Source organism: Pezoporus wallicus, unplaced genomic scaffold (genome assembly GCF_028554395.1).
Source record: "Pezoporus wallicus isolate ANWC-B61680 ecotype Strahan unplaced genomic scaffold, APGP_CSIRO_Pwel_v1 scaffold_13239, whole genome shotgun sequence".
NCBI lineage: Eukaryota > Metazoa > Chordata > Aves > Psittaciformes > Psittacidae > Pezoporus > Pezoporus wallicus.
This window is the reverse complement of record NW_026642052.1, coordinates 4145265-4166814: the sequence shown is the minus strand read 5'-3', so window position 1 is coordinate 4166814 and position 21550 is coordinate 4145265. Positions and strand designations below refer to the sequence as shown.

Here is a 21550-nt window from a genome sequence, read left to right as displayed (position 1 = left end):
TTTCTTAAGCCATGAAAATCTAAAGTACAAGTAAAGAATATGAAAATGCATACAACATACTCCAAATAATTCTGGCAGAGGAAGCCTGAATTTTCCCATGCACTTCTCAGCAAAGCCACGTCTCAACACTGCTGAGCACAGGTTCTCATGCATCAGTGGAAATAAATGATCGATAATCATGAGAAGCATAATGCTACATGAAAATAGGGTAATTAGCTGCTTAAAATAGTGTTCAGTCCCTACCAGAAGATGATTGCCTGGTCTCCTGGAGAGATTCTTTACCTTAGTGTGTTCTCTGAGTAAGAAAAGGGACGATTTCAGGGTTCACTCTCTGAACTAGAATCAAATGGAAACTGGTGCTGTCCATAAAGCTCTTTGGTAATGTTTCCCTCCCAGCTTCCCCAGAAAGCTCTTATGACTAATTCTAATCCCTAAATTTCATAATAGTGCTCTGTTCTGCTAACATGCATCTGAAACAGAATTATTCCAGTGATAGCTGCAGGGATTACTTGGTGGTTCAGAAGAGCTATTATCATTGTACAGAGAAAAGTATTATAAAACTCTCTGAATAACAACATTCTGCTTCCTCTACTATTCCTTTCATTTTAATGGTTTAGAACAATATAACTGAAATAACAGCATTTAGAGCTGAAAGCTGGACAGTCTGGTCCATGTTGCATTATTTTCCTGAAATATCAAAGAAATTAAAGACTTCTTTAAATCTTTCCGTGATCCATGATGTCTAAGGAGATGTAGAATGCCTAGAATGGAGAAAAACAAGCAATAGCAAACAGATTAGTATGCTCTCTTTTTTCATAGAATCATAGACTGGTTCTCCTGTTTAAGTTTAAACCCACTACTTCTTGTCCTATCTCTACAGTCCCTGATGAAGAAGTGATAATGTTATAGCTATTTGTTAGCACCACTGATATTAACATTTCTGGTCATTCTTCAAAAATTCTGAGGCTCTACTTTGGCATCCAGGTTTTGCATTGTGCAGAGTGACCACACCATTAATACACTCTTTTCACAGGAAATCCTCAAGGGTTCGATTTCTTCCCAAGCAAGTTTTTCAGGACATCATTTCATAAGACCCAGCAAGGTCCCTGCTTGGTTTACGGAGGAATAACCCCCTGCTGGGTCAGACCCAAGCCCTCAGCTGGCATTCTGTCTGAAGCAAGGTCAAGAAGAGATAGATGCTATTCGTGGAGTGTGCTCTTTGCCACTTAGTCACCAAATGCTTCAGTGCTTTCTATCACACACAACATTCATATTAAGATATTAGAGTATGCCTGTATATTCCCTTTAGACTCTGGGTGAATCTTTCTTAATGAGTGAGTTTGTCTACTGCCTCTTTGAAGCTGCTACTGATACTGGCCTCCACAACCTCCTGGAGCAACATGCAGAAGTGCACCATCCTTCATCAAAGAAAAGGGGTTTGTGTGTTTTGAAACATTCTTCTCTCAAAAAAAAAACCACAACCTTCTACTTCTAGAATTGTAGGATTTGGTGAACAATATCTTACAATCATAATATTCATGATATTAAAAAAAACTCCTTCAACTGAAGCGCCTCGGCCTTTTTAATTTCTTATAATACACTGGCCCAGTCCTCTTGCCACTCTCTCTTGCTATAGGTACTGTTGCAGACATGCAAGCTTTCAGTTTCAAAGCAGAAGAGCAACCATATTGGATTATCTGGATGATTTTTTTTCTCTCCAAGAGTCTCCAAAAAGTGAAGGACAGAGCATCACCTAAAACAAGTTTTTGTGGTGCTTCCCCCATGTACTCACCCAGCCTTCAGCTCTTTGTGACTGAGGCATGTCCATCCAGTTTCTGAACATTTCATAACTTTCAGTGTCCTTTTCCATGCTCTTTTCTGGTGATTCCTTGAGTGGAGGGAACGTTTAGCACCCTGTGCTTAAATAGAAATTATGTTAAGACTCACTACTTGTTTGTTTATTTTGATGGTGCCACCTCTGACGGCACCAAATGTCCGCTGGTGGTTCTCCATATTGACATCAGAGACCTAATACTTCACTCTTAGACTTAATAAGAATAATCCCATTTTATTAGGGTTGGGGGGGGAGAGGGTTAGTCTCAATTTTTGCATCTGGCAGTGATAATTTTACTCTGTAATCATTTCTCTAATGAGACAGCAAGGCAGATTTAAGCTGGCGTTCATATGTGCCTTATTATATATGATTATATTGCTTTATGATCCCCAAAGTTTTCCTTAGAACTATATTTCCTTGATTACATGACAATCTCAGCTCTCATTTTAAAAATAACAGCAAAATTGAAATATTCAGCTAATGAGCAATCTTGGTGCTAAACCCAAAAAATAGGATGAAAAAATATCATAAATTCAATATTTTGAACCTCAATATTAGCTTCTGAAGAACTGAACTGGCAACATTGTCACTGGGTAGTGATGTCTGGGAGACAAAGTCTTCACTGAAGATGTACCTAGTGTGTCTCATCAGGGCCTGTCCTTATCATACCTACACTCAACTTTCAGGCACTATATCTCATTTAACCCTCCAACATTGATTAACAAGATGAATGCTCTCAGCATAATTAATCTTTCTGAAGCTACCTACACTTTGAAAATATATTTGAATATATGCGTACATGGCCATTATACAGCCTACCCCTTTGAAATTCACGGCCTCGCTGAACCCATCTATAGCAATACAATAAGATTTTTAACTATCTCCCTGATGGTAAGTGGCAGACTGCCAGTCATGCTAAATTCATATAGATGTGAGCTACACTCTTCTACATAGTACAGATGAACCTAGAGAGAGGCTTTTTAAATTGTTCATAGGGTTTGAACTTTTGAGGCTGAATTTGCTCCAAAATGTTACTATGTTGAGATTTCCCATCAGCCCTGATTCATGCTGAGTTGATGGCATTAACTCCAGTCTGGTATTTCTTCTCTTTGCCCTCCCATTCACCCCTTTGGTTTCAACCTCTGAGTAATTCAGTGAGGTTTGAAGTCAAGTACATTTTCCTCTGCTAAATGTCAGTCAGCCAGCCTGACTAACACCATTTAGTTAGCCACTGTTCAGGACTTGTTTTAATCATCATTAGGATTTGTTCAAAACTTAAATAATAATCTGAAGATCATTTGCTGTTTGCCTGAGATACTGAGATTTCAGGCCACATGAAAAAGTGAGGCATAAAAACCGCTTAGGAATTCTGAAGTGCATGCATAAAGCTTCTCAAAGTCATACACTGTGCTGTAGATATTAACTTACAAATTTTCTCTGTTAAAAACTTAACTGGAAGCTGACTGCAGGAATGCAATTTCTGAAAAAATTTCCACTAAGATACTTCCCACTTGCAATATGCATGTTGATGTATGCGAAATCTGCAGTCTGGAATGATCTCAGAAAGCCACTCTACAGAGAGTCAGAGGAATGTGGTCATTTGCCTTTCCCTCCTCTCCATCACCATCTTATTACCAGATGGGGTCATGCAGCCGTGGGAATTAAGTAATGAGCTCTTTCCCTGTGAAACTTGAATCTAGTTAGGTATTGCTGAATCTGTTGTGCACTGCTCTGCTTCACAGCTCTTAAAAGATAAACCCAAGCACACTGACATACTGCTCAGTTCAATATTGCACCAGGGTACAAACTTGGTTTTGACATTTCTTTCATCACAGTAACATCCAGAAAGGGAGATCAAGTACAAGGTGTGAAGCTCAGGTGGGAACTAGTCCCCATGAGCTGAAATTCTGGAACCAGCATGAAGTAGCCAGTAATTAATATCTCAGCATATTCACTGCAACAATAGCAACATTTCCTTTTCCTATATGCAGCAGCTGCAGTAAAAGATGTCTTAGAAGCTGATTCGAAGGACTCCTACAGAGAACTGGGGTCTGTCTCTTGAAATATTCACACCCAAAGTGAAAATTTAAAAGAACCCAAACAAACAAAACAAGTCACTAGGCTTAAAAGAATTGAAACCATTCAGTGGTTTGCCTTGATATCCCTCCATCCCTCCTCCTCTGCCCCCGGGCACAGGGGTTCACCCCCTGTTCTGACTCCATCCCAGACAGAGCCTCTGTCCAAGCCCCCAGCTCCCACCAGCTGCTGTGCACAGCCCCTTAGGCAACAGTCATCTGCCTGCCTTGGGGATGCCTTCCTTTCCCTCCATAGCCGATTAGAGCAACAGGAAAAGGCTGCCTGCAGGCAGACCATGGGCCGAGAGTGGTCCTATGATGGGGAAGAACAAAGGTGAAGTTTTTCCAGTGGTACAGACACGGCTCTGCTCTGCCCTACTACATGTACAGGAGCTGCCCACCGTGGCTGTGTCAGCAGCAGGATGCAGAGAAGCTATGCACAACCCAATCCATTCCTTACCTGGAAGAAAGGCATTTTTAACAAAAACCATCAGTCAGTGTATACAGTATTTCACGTGTGCTATTTTGGTTTTGTTAAATGAAAAGAAACCTAATAACTGGGAAAGAAAACAATGCACTGCAGGAGAGGCAATTTTCATTGCAAATCAACTATTTGGATCAGTCTGAATGGATATTATGTGATAGATGTTTTGCAACAGGCTACCATGCTGGCATTCTAATAGGGAGCATCACTTACAATGCTGTCATTTAAATGACAGGACTTTATATTTATCTCTATAAAACACAGTTATCTGTCAAGAAAGAAGAAAGTATTAGTCTGCTAAGATCCTTGCAGATTTTCATTCTACGGTGTACACAGAATTGCTTAAAACTACTGTCATGAGGTTTCTGTATGTGGTTCAATTATCATTTTCAAGAATCCTTCTGCCATGGTGTTTTATTACTGCAAAATAAACTGCAAACATGCTACACTCCAGCCACCAGGAAGGAAGAATGCTACCTTGAAATCCAGTGGCAGTCTTGGCTGTGATTCTTGTTATGGCAGCCTAACACTTCCCTCTCCTTATAAAGTGATTGCTTTCCTTTTTGCACAGTTTTTGTCTGCTGTGAGCAGATGCCTTCCTGTGCATGGGTCTTAAGAAGGAAGAAATTGTCAATAAAATGCAAGCATTTTTATTGAGAAAAGTGCAGAAATCATGCAAATCATTTCATCAAAAACTTCTACTATGCCTCCTGTTTGGAGAAATAGCTTTAAGTGCAGCAGTGTGTCGTGCTAAATGCTCCTTTCTCCCTTCAAAACCAGCTCAGGTCTGGACAAATTAGGGGCCTCTGAGAATTTTGGTTCACATATGCATAGCTGCAGACTTGTTAGAGGTTGGCAGATAACGTTTCCTGCAGACTTTGAACATGATCTAGGTTAGATTGTCAGAGCAGCATAATCTTTTGCTGAGACTGCTGTTCCTCTGTCAGGCACCACGGTAACATTCAGCATCAGTCATTCTTTACACTCTTTTCACCTTTGACAGCAAGCATGATAACAACCTCACTGCCTTAACAACTGCATCATGCCCAAAGCCTGCTCCATTCTGTGGACTGAATGAGGTCGAGATCTTGATCACACAAAAAAAAAAAAAATCACAAGAACTTGTCAGTCAAGACTCTGGTTCAACACATTGATGAATTAATCCTGATCTGAGTGCAGGGCTAGGGAGAAGGGAGTACTTTTCCTGTACTCTGTCTTCCACAATGGCATTGCCAGATGTAATCACAGAGAGAGCAATATCTGCATCACTCCACCACATAAAACTAGTCCTTAAGCAGAGATACAAAACCTAGCAGCTGACTTACTGAATTAAAAGCCTGCAGTTTTCAGGCTGGATTTATGTTCAGTTTACCAGGATGAACAATTATTGCTTCAGTTTAACCTATGTTCATCAGAAACTACCCCAGGAAAAAAGTAATGACAGCAGGTTTGGGCCATCCAGCCTGATTAGCTCAGTTTAGTCAGCTGTCTGGCTGGCCAGGCAGAAAGTCCTGAGGCTGACTTCTGTCACCTATCTTTCATCTTGCAACCTGCTGTCGAATGAGTGATCATTTGGGACCTGCTGCTGTTAACATACACTCTCTCCTGCTACCATAGATCTAATTTTATAGTTATTGTATTATAAAAATACCCTTTCTCTTCTCTGCTCCCTTTTTGCCCTGAGGAGACTTAGAAAAAGCCAAGCTGATGTTAACATGATGTGGATGTGACAGCAGACAGGTGTCACAAAAACCTGAGATTGTGAGGTATCCTCTAGCTGAGGATAAGGAGATTTCATTCTCTTGACTGCTGCTGCTTTGAGAAGCCAGTTATTGTTTTCAATGCTCATGGCAGGAGAAGATTTAGGGGTGCCCATCAAAAAAGGTTCAGCACTGTGAGCAGGTAGTGCTCACAGTTTGTATGCAACCATACAAAAGAAGTGTTCCATCACTTAGCTGCCAATATGATATTTCTAATTATGAGTAGCATTTAATAGCAAGTTTCCATGAACTGTTATGGGTCTTTCCAATTTAATTTCTATTCAGTATCACTTAAATGTTAAATGAAGGAAGGAATTTTTTTATGATGTGCTATTTTAACTTCAGTTTTTACTTTGTGTAATTGCAGGACATGTTCATATCACTGACTTTAACATAGCAACCATAGTGAAAGGCTCAGAAAAAGCATCTTCTATGGCTGGCACAAAACCCTATATGGGTAAGTTTTCAAGACCATTTAAAAGCATAAGAAAGTCATACATTAAGATTGACAAATGGTATATTACAATGATTTTAAGTGGTGAGAGCATAAAAATAAAGGTACTTAGGTTTTGGGTTTTTTTTTGGCAGTATTTATGTGTTGACAATGGAAAACACTGGTGATGGAGGGATGGATGGATCAGGAGCTTGGCCTTTATGCTTCTTCGAGTCAGGTTCTGTTTGGTTTTGTGAAGCAAATTCAGGAGATTTTCAACTGCATTACTTCCTGCAACCCCCCACATCTGGAGGCAAGAATATATGGTTATATTTGCACCACTATGGACGTGATCTAGCAAAGAACATGTAATGCCAGTTTAAAAGTATCTAGGCACATCCTTAATTACTTTGCTATGTTGACTTTCTCAAAAGCATGTCTGTTTAAAATTAGAGTTCTATGCAAATAACCACTTAAGTGCTTCCCCTGTGGCTCTTAGGGGCATTTTATAAGTTTTACTTATGTATTTTAAATGCATAGGTAGATTTAAGCCTAGAGGGGTAAAATTCAGTTTAACTGTCCTCATGTGTCTTAAAGTTAAGCATCTTGGATAAGTTAATAATTCAAGTTTCCTCTGGAGCTGAAGGACAGAACGCATCTCATGAGGATCATTTCCATCAAAGTTAGGCTAGCTTTCATGGCTAAGAATAGGTGTGATTTATCCTGTTTGTGGCTTCCTACATATCTGCTGGTTCTGTCTTAATATGGAATTCTCATTGATGTGGTGACTGGCTTAAACGAAACATATTTTGGTTCTGGAAACTGTACTAAGAGATATGTGTATCTCCAAGAGACTTTCTCTAGCAGACATGCTCTGAGCACACCCAACACCCATGCAGTTGTAAAATATTAGTAAATGATCATGTTCGGAAAATGTCACTTGGGGATCAGGAGGTCACTGTGTTACTACGCTGTGAATATTAGCAGAGGAGTAAAAGCATGTGCCGAAGAAACAGGAATTAACACTTATTTATTTCACAGTACAAAGAGGTTTGTACTAACCTTCACATGAAGCAGGCAGATGTCTGCAGGGTGCTACAATATGAGCTGTGAGACTGTGTCAGAGCAGTCCCAGGCACTGAAGCAGTTGTGTTTTCAAATATGATGTGATTTTTTGTCATGAATCAATAGTTAACTGGAGTCTCTTGCCTATGAGCAGCTTGTTCACAGCCATCCTCTCTTGGCAGTTAATAGGATGCAATAACAAGTGTGTGGGCACACTGTGCCCCTTGGGCTCAGGACCAACGAACTGACCTGACACTGGCTAGTTTGCTCTTAGAAATTTACTCAAAACAGACTAAGAAACGTTTTATGTAGTCCTGACTCAGGCACTGACGTTATACAGAGGACTGAGGTTGTAGATTGACATTTTCTCAGCAGTTTGTGTTAGTTAGCATTAGCTGAGTGTCCAGCTCAGTGTCTCTGCTCAGATGAGATGGTCAGCACTGCACAGGCATTGGATGCAGAGCATTAGAAAATTAAGTCTTCATACCGAGTTTCCCCTCAGGGTTGGTACCTGAGTGTTTGATGTTGCACCACAGGTTCCCTATTCATTGTGATGAAAACAGAGGAGAAGGGATGCCGAAACCTCAACTACACCAACTGCTTTCATTTAAAAAGAACTTGCTTGAGCATTCTTGCCAATATGTGGTAGGTTTAATTATAAAAACAAACAAGCCCAATAACAACAAAAACCCACAACCAATGACAAAATAAACACATGCACAAACCAAACTCAGGAAAAAAGCCTTTTTTGTCTACAAGTAATTTGACCTCCCCCTGACGCATACAGACAAATAGCTGTATGACTGACGTGTGAAACTGTTCACATTCACCTAAGTGCCCTTAAATACAGGCTGACTGAAAAGTTAAAAAATTCCACCATTTTTGATATGGTAGGTTTGTATTTCTCTAAACAGCTTATTTCCTGGAGCTTGTATGTTCTGCTTAAATAGCTGCCTAGAATCTAGTAGCAGCCATTGTCATTAGATGTGCAAATTCCTATTGCACAGGTTGTTCAAAAATCTGCTTGAAGAGTGGCCATTTTGCAGTTCAAGTCCAGAATAGGTGTTTTCCCTATTTAACTGTGGTGATGACAGCAGACAACAGCAACAGTTCTTTCTGAGATTTAATTTGGTAAGCAATTAAATGACTGTTTTGATGGTGTTACGTTTTTGATCTTGAAGGGGTTTGTGCAGTTTTATGTTATGAAGCATAATTATTATGAAAGCAGAAAAAAGCTGAGTACTTGTTTAGGGGTCAGTTAGCATTTTAGCATCTGTCTGTCCTAGTCTGAATGTGTGTATTCATCTGGCAGCTTAATGATCAGAAGCACGTTAGTTAAAACAAATGTACAAAAATATATGTTAACATTCCTCAAGTATTTTGCTGAGAGTTAACAGGAAATTTAGTGTCCTTTGGAGCGTCTTTTAGACTGTCCACACACATCAGTACACCACCACCTTCTTACTTCATTAGTGGTCTCTGTTAGCAAGCTTCTCTCACAAGGAAAAAACCTAGCTTTTAACAACAGAAAGCACAAAAAGCTGTAACAAGTACTAAGTACTGGAATTTGGTATTTTAAGGTTAAAATTATGAAAAATGGTCTCATCCTTTTGGAATTCCTGCTTTCCACCACAACAAGGCAGAGTAACTTGTTCTTTGTGTAGCTGACATTTGCCAAGAAGTGGTACAAGGGAAGAAATGCTGAAATTCTTTAGAAAATGTATATTTATTCTTCATCTATTCAGTGCAGAGATAATAAAGACCTTGCTTAAACTCTGCTTGTGTTCCTTTCCACAGTATTCTCCATGACAGAAAATGCCGGAGTCCTTGTATTTAGTAGGAAAATACTCATCTCAAGGACAGAGTATGTCCTTCTTTTGCGGCTAATAAGGTTAGCCATATTGTTTTGCAATTGCTCTTCAGTTTAGCATCATGGCAAATCATTACTCTAAGTCTGCACTGTGGTAGACATCTGGGCCTCTTTCCTTCTCAGGAAGCTAAATGACCTCGTGGAGGGTTCCTGTTAGAGCCCAAGCTGACCCAAAGAAGGAAGTAAACTACAGACCTGGAGCAGGGGGAAGATAGGAGATGGGGACAAGTTCTTATCTTTGCATGCTAATGAGCTGTTGTCTTGGTTGCCCTCAGGTCATGCAGCCACTCTGCCCCTGAACTCTTCTCTCCACTCATCAGGTCTCCTCCATATCCAACAATCTCACAATAAAAAAGAAACAGTACAAGAAAAATGCTCTCTTTCCCTTTATGGAGAGGCACCATCCACCAGCTTACTTTCTCTCCAGTGTGTCTTCCTCACCTCTTGGAAATGCAAGTATACCACAAAAGCTACCAAGAGTCATCCTTGCATTTACTTGGAGCTGTAAGAAGGCAAAAAAACCTTTAGAAGTGTAAAAATCTGGCTTAGGTGACAAGTAATGGGTGAAGATTTTCTCAGATCATACACAGCTTGAGTATCAAAGCTTCAGCAAACCTCAAATACTAAGAGTTTGACAGATATGGCCAGATACTCCCCGGTGCTACCACCATTTAGATAATAAAATAAATAATAATTTTTAAATAATTAGGGAGGTTGGCAGTAAGCTTTCATTATCAGGAATTTAAGCTTCAGGACAAAATCAGCTTCAAGCAAGGTACTTGCTGAGCACCAGAACTGGGGCATCTTAATGGTTCCTTTAAGACATGCCTAAAGCTATGCTTGTATTTGTGATGATGAAGGTATGAGATTTGACGAAAGTTTTTCTCCTGTCTGGAGGTCTAATTCCCATGTGAATCTAGTTATGTTTAATCAGATATGAGGGCACTCTCCAGCTTTTCCCTTAGTAAAGCTACCTATTGCCTATTTCTTCCCAGGGCAAATTTAAGGAAATCAACAGAGAAATGCTCTCTCTAAAGACCCCATTCCTATTTGAAATCTGATTGAAATAGGCTTAGAAATTGCTAGGGAGCAATTTTCTCTCATGCAGCATGACTGCATAAAACTGGTGTCCAGGAAAAAACCAGTGAATTGATATTGTGTTGTAAAAATGCACTAGCTGTTCTGATTAAGATACCTATCTCATAATGCTGAGCAGGGTGCAAGTCAGCTCCAGCAGCCTTTGCTTAATCCCACTTCACATTAGCTTTTTTGCCCCTAAGTCTTTCTCAGCCTGAAATTTTCCCTGCCTATTTTCATACTTATACAGAATGCAATGCATCTGAACCTGAATGTTTCTCTAGAAACCCTGGTTGTTTCTCTATGTTCCCTCTTCCCAGGTGATTCATTCAGACAAATGAAATACCTGTCACGCATAGGCAGAAAAAAACTACACGGATAAAGGTGAATCTGAAAAGAGTGAAGCCAACAGCCTGGCAAGACAAGCAACTTCCAGCTGCTTCTGCAGTTTTACTTCTCAAAGCCATTGACCTGAAAAGTTGAAGGGAAATCAGCTTCTTGGTGTTTGGGGGTCTTCTGTCTCATACTGTTCTAAAGGCCACAGCCGTGAAATACAATATGTGCCTTCAGCTGGTGTAGGAAATTTGTGTGTCACCAGTGCCTGGTCTTACCGTCACAAATTCACTGCTTAAACCTTCTGCAGCACCTGCGATTGAGGGTGTTGTCAAAGATTTTATTGCAGGAGCAGCCCTTTGAAAACTCAGAATTTTTCAGGCTGTCATCCTACTCTGGCAAGCAATGCAAAATCAGACCTACCTGGCTTTGAGCAGGTATGGATGCTGCCAAAAAACAAACACACCACTTGTGGGGGAGCATCTCCACTCTGCATCAGGATGTGAACCAGGAAAGCCAGTGCAGGGCAGGATACAGTGTGTGTTTACCTGGTTGGAAGCACCTGTGTGTTTGCCATTTGCAACACTGTTCCATCTATTTCTTATATTGGTTGCTCATAAAGCTGCAAGAAATATGTTTATGTCTCAGAGAATGTGCCCTGGGCTGGGCACCCATTTGCAGTGGTGGCTCTCTCCCTTGCAATGTGTTGGTCAGCTATAAGAACAAATGTTAAATACTAAAACATGTCTGGAAGACATTATATATACTCCTTTTGTTTATTCCACACTCTGGCTTAACTTACATATATGAGAGTCCTCCTTTTTACTCACTGAAATATCTCCTTTTGGAATGACCAATTTCCATACATCTGTATGTTATTTGTGAGTGTGGTAAAAACTTGCCCCTCACAGGTTATAAATTTTGTAGGTTTAGGGTTTCTTTGGCTTGTTTTTGTGTTTCTGGTGGGAGCGTTATTGGCTTCATGGTTTTCTTCAGCAGAGGCTGAAGTTATCCAAATAATGCACCGTGACTTTACTTCAAATCAAACCGATAAAATACATTTAATGGTATAAATATACCTGACAAAAATCCAAAGCCAATAAAGCCAGCCATAAATTATGTGAAAGGTTTCAGTTACCCCCTTCCTATCCTGCAGGCTCGTTATCTCAGATTTTCACAGCTGCTTTCATAGGCTGCTGTCATGCTGAATAATAGCTGTATGCCTGAGATTACCAGAGGAGTGTGCATTTACAGAGGTCCATTGAACTTCTGAAATGTATGAGACATCCACATACATTAATTGATACTGTGTGGGAGTACTATCAGAGTCAGAGGAAAGCAGTGGATGTCCTGATATCAATCTTATAGGTAAAGTAAAAATATCCCCTAGGGCTAAATTTGCTCCTGAGGTAGTTATACTCTAGCAGGAACAAATTTGGAGTTGGGTTTTCAAAGGTGTTCAAACCTTGTCTTCCTCGCACTCGTACTAAACATTGCTCTGAAACGAAATGGTATTTTGCAACTCATTCCTTTTTTTAGTGCAGTTAAGGCAGTTTGTAAGTTTTTAAGCATCCAACCTTTTTCCTACCAAGGGTTTCACTGTCTATCAACAGGGTTTCACTAGTGGTGTCACTGCCTGCCCTTTTGATCCCAAGGAAGAATATCATGATTCCAGCATGAGCCTTCAGGCTTCTGTTTGTTCTGATAAGCAAGGATTGAGAGTAGACAAGTGAGGCTTCAAGGTGCTGAAATAAATACCATTTTGACAAGGTTTTCAGCTTGTACTAGGAGCACCGTGGCTGAGGAGATTAAGCACTGGGCTGCAAGTGGGTACTTGAGTTTTGGCTCTGTTCTGACATTAACGACACAAACAGCTAAAAAACCTTGGGAGATCAGGAAAGAAGTTACTGTCTCCAGCTGACTTCTACGTCTCTGTGCTCTCTGACTGGCTACCAGCCTTGAGAGCTTCCAATAAAAGTGTTAATATAATAATTTCTTTGACTGTCAGTCAGAAACTCCTCAGGATGAGTTCAAGTTGTAGTTTTGGTTTGGTTGGTTGAAGGAGAGGTGGTGATGGTGTTGTTTCTGGTGCTTTTTTTCTGGTTTTTATTCTTTTGCTTGTTTGTTTTTAACTTGCCTGAAAAGGTCTGATCTGATGTGGAGCTCTGTGGGCAGATCTGAGGGGGAAGACACCTCCAGCCGTGGTTACAGACGGGGCAGCATCCCAACATTTCTGTCCCCTGGATGACTGATTCTTTGTTCAAGCCACACAACTCCCATAGGTTTTTGCATGCATAAACTGATGCAATGATGTCTGCTAATCTAGTAGAGTATGTGAGGCAGGAGTATGTAACAGCTCCTCTGATGTGTCAGGTACGCAGTCGGCCCTGAGAATCCCCAGTTATCCAGACTGGTTAATTTCAGTACTGAGACAGTACTGGGCCAACCTCCCAGATAGCATACGAGTGGTTTTGAACACAGCCTCTTCAAGAAGTTATAAAAACTGACACTGCAGCCACTGAGGTTTTGGATGGAGCAAGGAACGTACTTCTGTATAATTTCATATTCAGTAGTAGGAGACTATGACACTATGGTTGCTGCTGAGCTTTCTTTCAATGGGGCTAGCAACTTGAGGTTGTTTCTCTGAGGTTGATCCAGATGTTAAACCACCTGAGGACTTCTTTGTGCAAAAGTAAGGGCAAGAAGTGGGTTCTGCTCTGCACTGAGTAATGCAGAGGGTTTTATGAGGACAGCTTTTACTCTGAGTAAGGGATGGAAAGATTGTAGAGTCATATGGCAAACTAATAAGGCGTTCTAAATACAGTGTCTGCATTCAAGTAATGGTATCTAAAATATTTACTTTGATTGAATAATTGCATTAAATATAAGTATTAAAACTATTGAGGTGTATTATGTGAGTAATGGTCCAAAATCAGTTACTCTGCTGTAACAAGTCTAGATTTCACACTAGAAAATTGCCAGCCCAGCATGGTCAGTCTTTAAGCAGCACTTTGCCTTATACAATTGAAGTTAGCAGTTGGCTAGTCTGAAGCTCTGAGTCAGAAAGCTGTCCGTTATGATTTAGACCCTTTTAACACATGAGAGAGTAAACGCTAGGAGGCAAATTGATAGTTTACCAAGTCCATGTTTATACTCAGGGAGAGGGAAGTTGTTTTCTTCCATTTTGCTCCTAGAACAGCATCTACTCTGCTCCAAATAGAAGATCACTTGTCACTGTAGTTTGATTTCTGTTTTCTATTTAAACCATGACCTAGAAGAATTACTCACCTTTGAATTTATTTTTCAGAGGAAAGTGAAAATTAATATCATACTGCTGAGAAAGCAATTAATATTTCACTGAACAGTCTCAGTCCAAGGTTCTTGGAATATTATTTCAAAAATCATGTTCATTTTTTATTCAGCTCAGACTGTCACCCATTAAGCCTGCTTCAGCAAGGTGAAACTATCAATGTGTGTTATCAATCAAGTCATTCACACACATGAAATTTGGAAAGGTGTAAGATTTTAACTGCTTATGTTGTGATAGCCAATCAAAGTATTGTTTATATTGTGTGCATTGTATATGTCAAAATATATCCATTTTTATATATATTATTATTTTTTCTTTCACGATCAGGCATTAATATCAGGAAGGAGAATGATGTCTGGCAGCAAGGTATCCTGCTGGACCTCAGTTAATGACACCAGAATCTATTATTTTATCTATGAAATCTCAGTCATTACAATAAAAGCCAATGTCATAGAATTATAGGATAGTTAGGGTTGGAAAGGACCTTAAGATCATCTAGTTCCAACCCCCCTGCCATGGGCAGAGACACCTCACTCCAGATCATGCTGCCCAAGGCTCTGTCCAACCTGGCCTTGGACACTGCCAGGAACAGAGCATTTAGCACTTCTCTAGGCAACCTGTTCCAGTGCCTCACCACCCTCACAGTGAAGAACTTCTTCATTATATCTAACCTGAACTTCCCCTGTTTAAGTTTAAATCCATTACCCCTTTTCCTATCACTATGAGCCGAATGAAGAGACCCTCTTCAGCATCCTTGTCACTGAGGTATGTTTTGCTACACCTATACTAGAGTGTATTGCTTTGCAAACCCTGCCATACTCCACAAACCTCTGATTCCCCTTACTGACATGTAGGGTCTCTGCCGAGATGCAAATAGGCTATGGAGAGCTCTAGCTAGCCAACTGCATGACTAATGTCAGGGTTTTCTTTCTTGAGAAATGTTTTGGACATGCCCACCTGAGCTTGATCATCCCATAATGCAAGTCCAAACCATGATGGCTTTATTTTTTATTTTATTTTCAGTTTGTCAAATTAACATTGGTACAGGGTATTTTTGTTGTTATTAATGACCAACTCTCCTCAGCAACATTTAGCTATGCATAGACAGTCAGCTCCTTACAGCTAACCAATCTTGCAAGGCTCACTTGCACGTCATTGCTTAAGTATACAGATTTGTTTATGTACGGCAAAGGCCAATTGAAGGGTCTAATGCGTTCATCTTGCTTCACTTTCCCCCTCACGAATTTTACGGTGGTTCAAAGCAGCCTAGGGAAGTTGGCAATGCTTCGAAGTAAGTACCAGCTGTGTAAGCTTCTTTATCAGCACATGGCAGTCTCACAGGTAGTGGTAGGCAGGTACACTACATGCTCTTCGGTTAGCTTCTTGCAAAGGAAGTGAAACTTAAATCAGTTCATCAGAAAAGAAATGCCACATTGTGCTATTTAGGACTTGTATCACAGCCACTCCAAGCTCTTCATTTTATGATTTAGTCTGATGAATTATCTTTATGATTAAATAGTATGTTCCATCAAAAATAATAACAGCTGCACTTTGTGCCAGCTATTCCAAGTGATAGACCTCAAATTGGCTATTTTACCATCGCCAGCATTTTCCAATACACCATTCTGAAGCAAATTAAAATGGTCTGACCTTTAGAGGTCTGGAGTACTTATAGTTTAACTGTGAAGTTAAGTGATACTTATTAATACTAAGCAGATTTTTAGAAACCCTTCTTAAAAACATTTTATCTGATGTACAAAATCCTTTTTCACAGTACAAAGAAATAGTGAAAATTGGGTTCTGTGGTGGTTGCACTCTACACTGATATTCTCTTTTTATTTCAAGTTCATGAGCTATATTTCAAGGTACAGGTAAACTTCCACAAACAGGGTACATAATTAATAACCAGTTAAGTAAAATTTCAGTTTTTTATTTTATTTACAGATCTTTAGGGAAATATGTGTGCAATATGAGATACATCCTTTAATCATTTACACTGTAAAGCATTTGACTGCTAGGATAATTGCAGTGAGTAATTATATATATGAATCGATTTTTCTGAAGTTACTCTCTCACAAACTTATTTGGAGCTCCAAATATTGCTAAACCCACAGAACAGGAGTATGGATATTCCAGTGAGCTGCTGAGATGGATGCAGAACCACTAGATTTGCTTTCATGTTCAATTTTTAATTAGCTATTCTCAAGTACAGTTTTATTTTAAAGAGAAATAACCATTTATTTACTTCCTACAGTTTGCAGTGATACGGTATTACCAGAAAGATACAGTGCAAAAGCAGCTAAAGACAGAGCTCTGAAAAGGATTTTCAGGTGTCTTAGCAGAGGTGAAGAGCCCGTGCAGCTCATAATGAATGCCAAGAGAAAGAGGCTGTAAAGGTCCCATTGAGAATTTGGCCTTAAGAGCCCTTCATGGCCTCACTCAGATGCACTGTGAGAAGGTGGTTGGTTGAGTTTCATCAGCATTGCAGTATCATCAGGTGATTCATGTCAGCAGGGGCCTCAGGAATCTCTCTTCCAACCTCCTGCTGAAAGTGGGGTGAGCAGTGAATCTGGACCAGGTTACTGCTGTTGGAGGCACTCTTTTGGGCAGCTCTATTAAAGCAGTTCTGCATTACGACAAAGATGCTTGTTCATGGGGAGCTGCGAGGATGTGTAAAACCTGTGAACCGCATCACTTCTTCACTTGTCTTTGAATTCACTTTTGCTGGTAGAGCTGGTATCACAGTATCACAGTATGTTAGAGATTGGAAGGGACCTCAAAAGATCATCTAGTCCAATCCCCCTGCCAGAGCAGGAACACCTAGATAATGTTACACAGGAATGTGTCCAGGCATTATTTGGTTTAGATTCATAATCTAAAAGTACTGCTTCCACCATGGAAACTTCTAGTGCTTTCCCTCTAACTGAACATGGTAGTAATTACAGCTCTCAGCCAAAAGATTCTGCAGGATCTGTCCAAGTATTAAAACTACATATTTTCCTGAAAAGTCTTTGTTCAGTAGAAACTGCTTGAGGAAAAATATCTGAAACTCTTGTTCTTATACACTCTCTCACTTTTGTTCACATGAATCAACTTTTGCAGGCAGAATCCTTGCACAGGGGTAAAAGATGTGAGTATTCTTCTCATCCTAATTCTGTTATAAGAGTGGATGTGTGCAGAAAGGGTGCACACAGCAGAGCTCTGTTGCACTTGCTCTAAGCTGTCAAGCTCAAATCTTATCACCCTTTAGAAGAACATACCCACAGCAGGCTGTAGGATAGCTGTCCAAGCTGAGCCTGAGATAAAATTCAAATAATAAGACTGCAGACAGTCTATTTCAATAACAATCCTAAAGAAATCAATGTAGAAACTTATCTTTCCTTTCAGATTTTTTCTCTGCTTTTATCCTAGCCAGTTTGCACTCTTGATTGGTTCTCATGACATAGTTATTTCTTACTGCAAAAACTAATGTTATGTTCTGTATTTCAGAGCTCTAGTTCTTCAAAGCTTGACTAACCCCATCACTAGGAGTATCTGCTGTCTTTATGCAAAATCACACTATGTTTCTGAATGAACAGTCAAACTCTAAGAGTCTGTACAGCCTGGAGTCCTTCATTTGCACCTAATGTCTCAGTGCAAAAAGGTTTTTGGACACATTAAGCACAAGCCTAGTGTGAGATTGGTATTTTTATAGTCTTGTCAAACTGGGGAGAGTTTTTTGGGCTTCATTAGGGTTGAGATTTCTGTAGGTAGAATACTGTAAATCATATTGCACCTCCTGTCAGCCCTCCCTCATCTTGCAAAGTGGATGCTTATAGCTGATTAAAAGAGAGCTGAATGGAGCTGACTGAATGAGGAGAGGCAGTCCTGCTTGACTGCAAAGTAATACTGCTAAAGCAGGTGAAAAGGGTCCATTTGCTTTAAAAACCATTAGCCTGACTGCTCATTTTCTAATCTAAGGATGCCGTCAGGTTAAGGTGAGAAAACAGCTTCAGAACACTAGGGCCAGTGGGCAAAAGGAATAATTTTCTACTGGTCTGCTTAATGTGGGATGAGTTGACCTTGAAGCTTTTAGACAAGCAAATGAAATAAAAATGGATAACTCAGTCAGTAACTAGCAAAATGTCTACACCATTCTGGCAGTGTTATAGGTTGCATCAATACGGTATTTTCAGCTTTACCTCACGGAAATCAGATAGTGATCTGTCACATTATTGCAATGCTAAAGCTATAAAAAAAAGAGTGAAACCAAAATTATACCTTATACCTCAGTAAAAAGGTCACAAAGGCTATTTCTGTAATGTGCTATTATACACCATCTAGGCACAGTGGGCAAAACCCATAACAAATGGGGCTTAATAAAGCAAACCTTTACTATGGTGATATTCAGAATATTAGAATATTAGTTTGGTGTCTGATGTACAGTTTAGGTGCATTGACCCACTAAAGTAACACAAAACCTCCTGCCTACCCTCTCAGCACCTATCTCCGTGACACACTGCCTGCATGTAAATTGTGTCACCAAAGATCCACAGTAGCACGCAAGGAAGGTCTGAAATACATCTGAAGATAGAGCATGCCAAGTGAAGCTGTGTTGTCTGGAGGTGAAGCATAGCTAACTCAGTGTGATGACTTCTATGGTGTTATTGATTCATGCTATACCAGGTCACAGCACAATACCTATACCTTACCTATACCTATTTTCCCTAGTCTTCCTTCCTATCTAACTCTTGAATGCCAAAATCCTCTATTAGGTTTGGCTATTCAAGGCTTTCTGAAGTCGTCTAGAGCTGTAAATTGTTAGGTTGCAATCCGTAATGCAAGGACTGCATAAACTCTGAAAGGAATGCTTTTTCTTTAACTAAAGGTGCTCCTCTAAATACCATAAAAAATCCCACTGCCAGTTGGAAGTAAGCATGAACAAATTACATTATTCATTGCAGTATGCCCATTAGAAAGTGATGCAATGGTAATCAGGTAGTAATGTGGTATATTAGATTTGGTACCTTGGGCAGAAGAGGCTCACATGGTAATAGCAGTCAACCATGATGTTGTGGTTGGTGATAGCGTTGTTTAGAAAAACCCAAGGGAAAGTGTGGTTTTCACAAAGTGTACTGAGATTCTGCTGTGAAACAATTAGAAAAGCATGACTGACTTTTCATTTAATTTCGTTTCATATGATTTTATTTATTGATGGTATTTTGAAGAAGCAATAGCAGCATTATTTAGTATGTTTTTCTTGCTGAAATTAATCAACTGTATCTTTGTTTTGAAAAGATCTCCCCACACCCTCCCTGGAAAGTTATTTTTATGTAATTCATCACTTTATTGACTGTGTTTATTTCTAGTCATGACAGTGTTTCTTACAGCATACAGTGTAAGATATGTACTTGTGTAAATACATACTTGTGTTTAATTGCTATTTTCTCATGTTGAATACCTTTATTATCCATCTGATTAATTCTATCCAAATGTAGAATAAGGATGAGATTTACCATGTTCAACACCTTCATCAGTCACAAAGAATCACTTTGTTTGCAGATATTTTTCCCATAAAATATTTTCATTACCAAGTATTAAGTAACATATAAAATTATTGAATTCAGAAAAACCCTGACCATTGAAAGTCTTTTGCTGCCAGCAAACCTACATACTGAAGCTGCATCCTGAAAATGCTGTGCTTACAAATGTATTTCATTCCAGTTAATCACATCCTTATTCATTTTTCAGCTGTTAACATTAATGATCCATAGTATAACCTTAATATAATATTTTTTTGTTTGATTTGATTATTGATTTAGCTCCAGAAGTGTTCCAGGCCTTTATGGATGGAGGTCCAGGATACTCATACCCAGTAGACTGGTGGTCGCTAGGAATTACAGCATATGAATTGCTGAGGGGTTGGGTAAGAATGATGGGTTTTGATGTTGTTACTTAACACACTGACTGACAAAAGACCCCAAGTTTGCAGTGCCCCTGAGCACACCCTTCAGGATAAAATCTGAGTGGATGGGGCTCTGGTCAGGAATGCTGTCCTGGGTCTTTCCCAGCTGAAAAGATTCTTGGGAAAGTTTCACCCCATTTCCAATTACATTTGCCTGTGTTTGGCTAAAGAAAGCCCTAATGTTTAATGGCTTCTCCACAATGCTGAATTGGTACTTGACAATGGTACTTTTTTCCCAAATAGAAGTTGAGATACTTTAGGTTTTATTATATCTTTGATTCTCTTAGCTAATACCTTAAAAGAGCTAATGCAATATCCTAAGATGTTTGGCCCAACTACAGGCAATGCTTATCTGCCAGTATACTTGTTACTTATCTAATCAATTATGTGAATAATCTTAATGAAAAATCTTCCTGAGCATGGTCAAACATCACAGAAGATAATAGAAAATTCTTTTCCATTTTGGTTCAAAGGATTGAAGCTGGTTGCTTAAATATTTACTATCCCTATGGAAAACAGTAATTTAGATACTATTTCAGGATAATGACATAGCTAAAGTAGCTGGTGTTTTTTAATTATTATTATTATAATTCCTATCTTAGAGTATTTCATTGCATTGCAGTATGCATTTTTAAAGAGAGGAGTGATTATTATCATATGACATTAACTCAGTACTACTACACTCTTCTGTTGTGCACTTTGGAATGTGAGACAATCCATCTCACAAAGATCTCAGTTTCATTTAGGATGATAGGCAAAGAAAACTAGAAATAAAGAACAATTGTTATTCCCATTTTTGGATGGGAAACTTCATTTCATAGGGTCTGCACACTGTTACTTCAATCCAGAAGCCATATTTTTCAGAGGCGTAAAACTTGGTCAATCTATTTTGTATTTCCATAGAAATGGCAGAAGCCAAGCTCCTGATGCTAAGAACTCTCCCATGCCAAATTTCAGTGCCTGCTCTCAAAGCACAGGGGTATTAAAACCCTTAAGAAAAAGGTTTCTCCACATCATTCTGAAAATCTACTGAGTTTTTAAGCTGACAGCTGACATTATTCCCAGGATGGAAGATTTTAACCTGAACAGTTAAGACCTGAACAGTTAAGACCTGAACAGTTAAGTGATAAACATAATACATCCTCAACCCTAGCCACAGACAGTAGTACTAGCTACACATATAATAAATTAAATGAAAATCCTGCTGGTTTTTTACCAACCCTTTCACCAGTGAGTGTCTCCAAGAAAGCAGCACAATGAATGATTGTGTAATGAAAGCTGAACTCCCAAGGCTAATCATCAAAGATCACTTTAATGTGACAAAGTCACTTTACTAAATGAAAAATTATACTGAATGGTATCCAT

General features: G+C 39.4%; 1 protein-coding gene across 1 annotated transcript in view; it reads left to right on the top strand.

Moving 5' to 3' along the window:
* STK32B (serine/threonine kinase 32B) overlaps nucleotides 1-21550 on the top strand; it is a 164938-nt gene that overhangs the window by 116922 nt on the left and 26466 nt on the right. The window contains exons 6-7 of the mRNA XM_057426764.1: nucleotides 6521-6610; nucleotides 20043-20146. Coding sequence (XP_057282747.1) covers nucleotides 6521-6610; nucleotides 20043-20146 — 194 coding nt within the window. The remainder of the gene's footprint in view (nucleotides 1-6520; nucleotides 6611-20042; nucleotides 20147-21550) is intronic.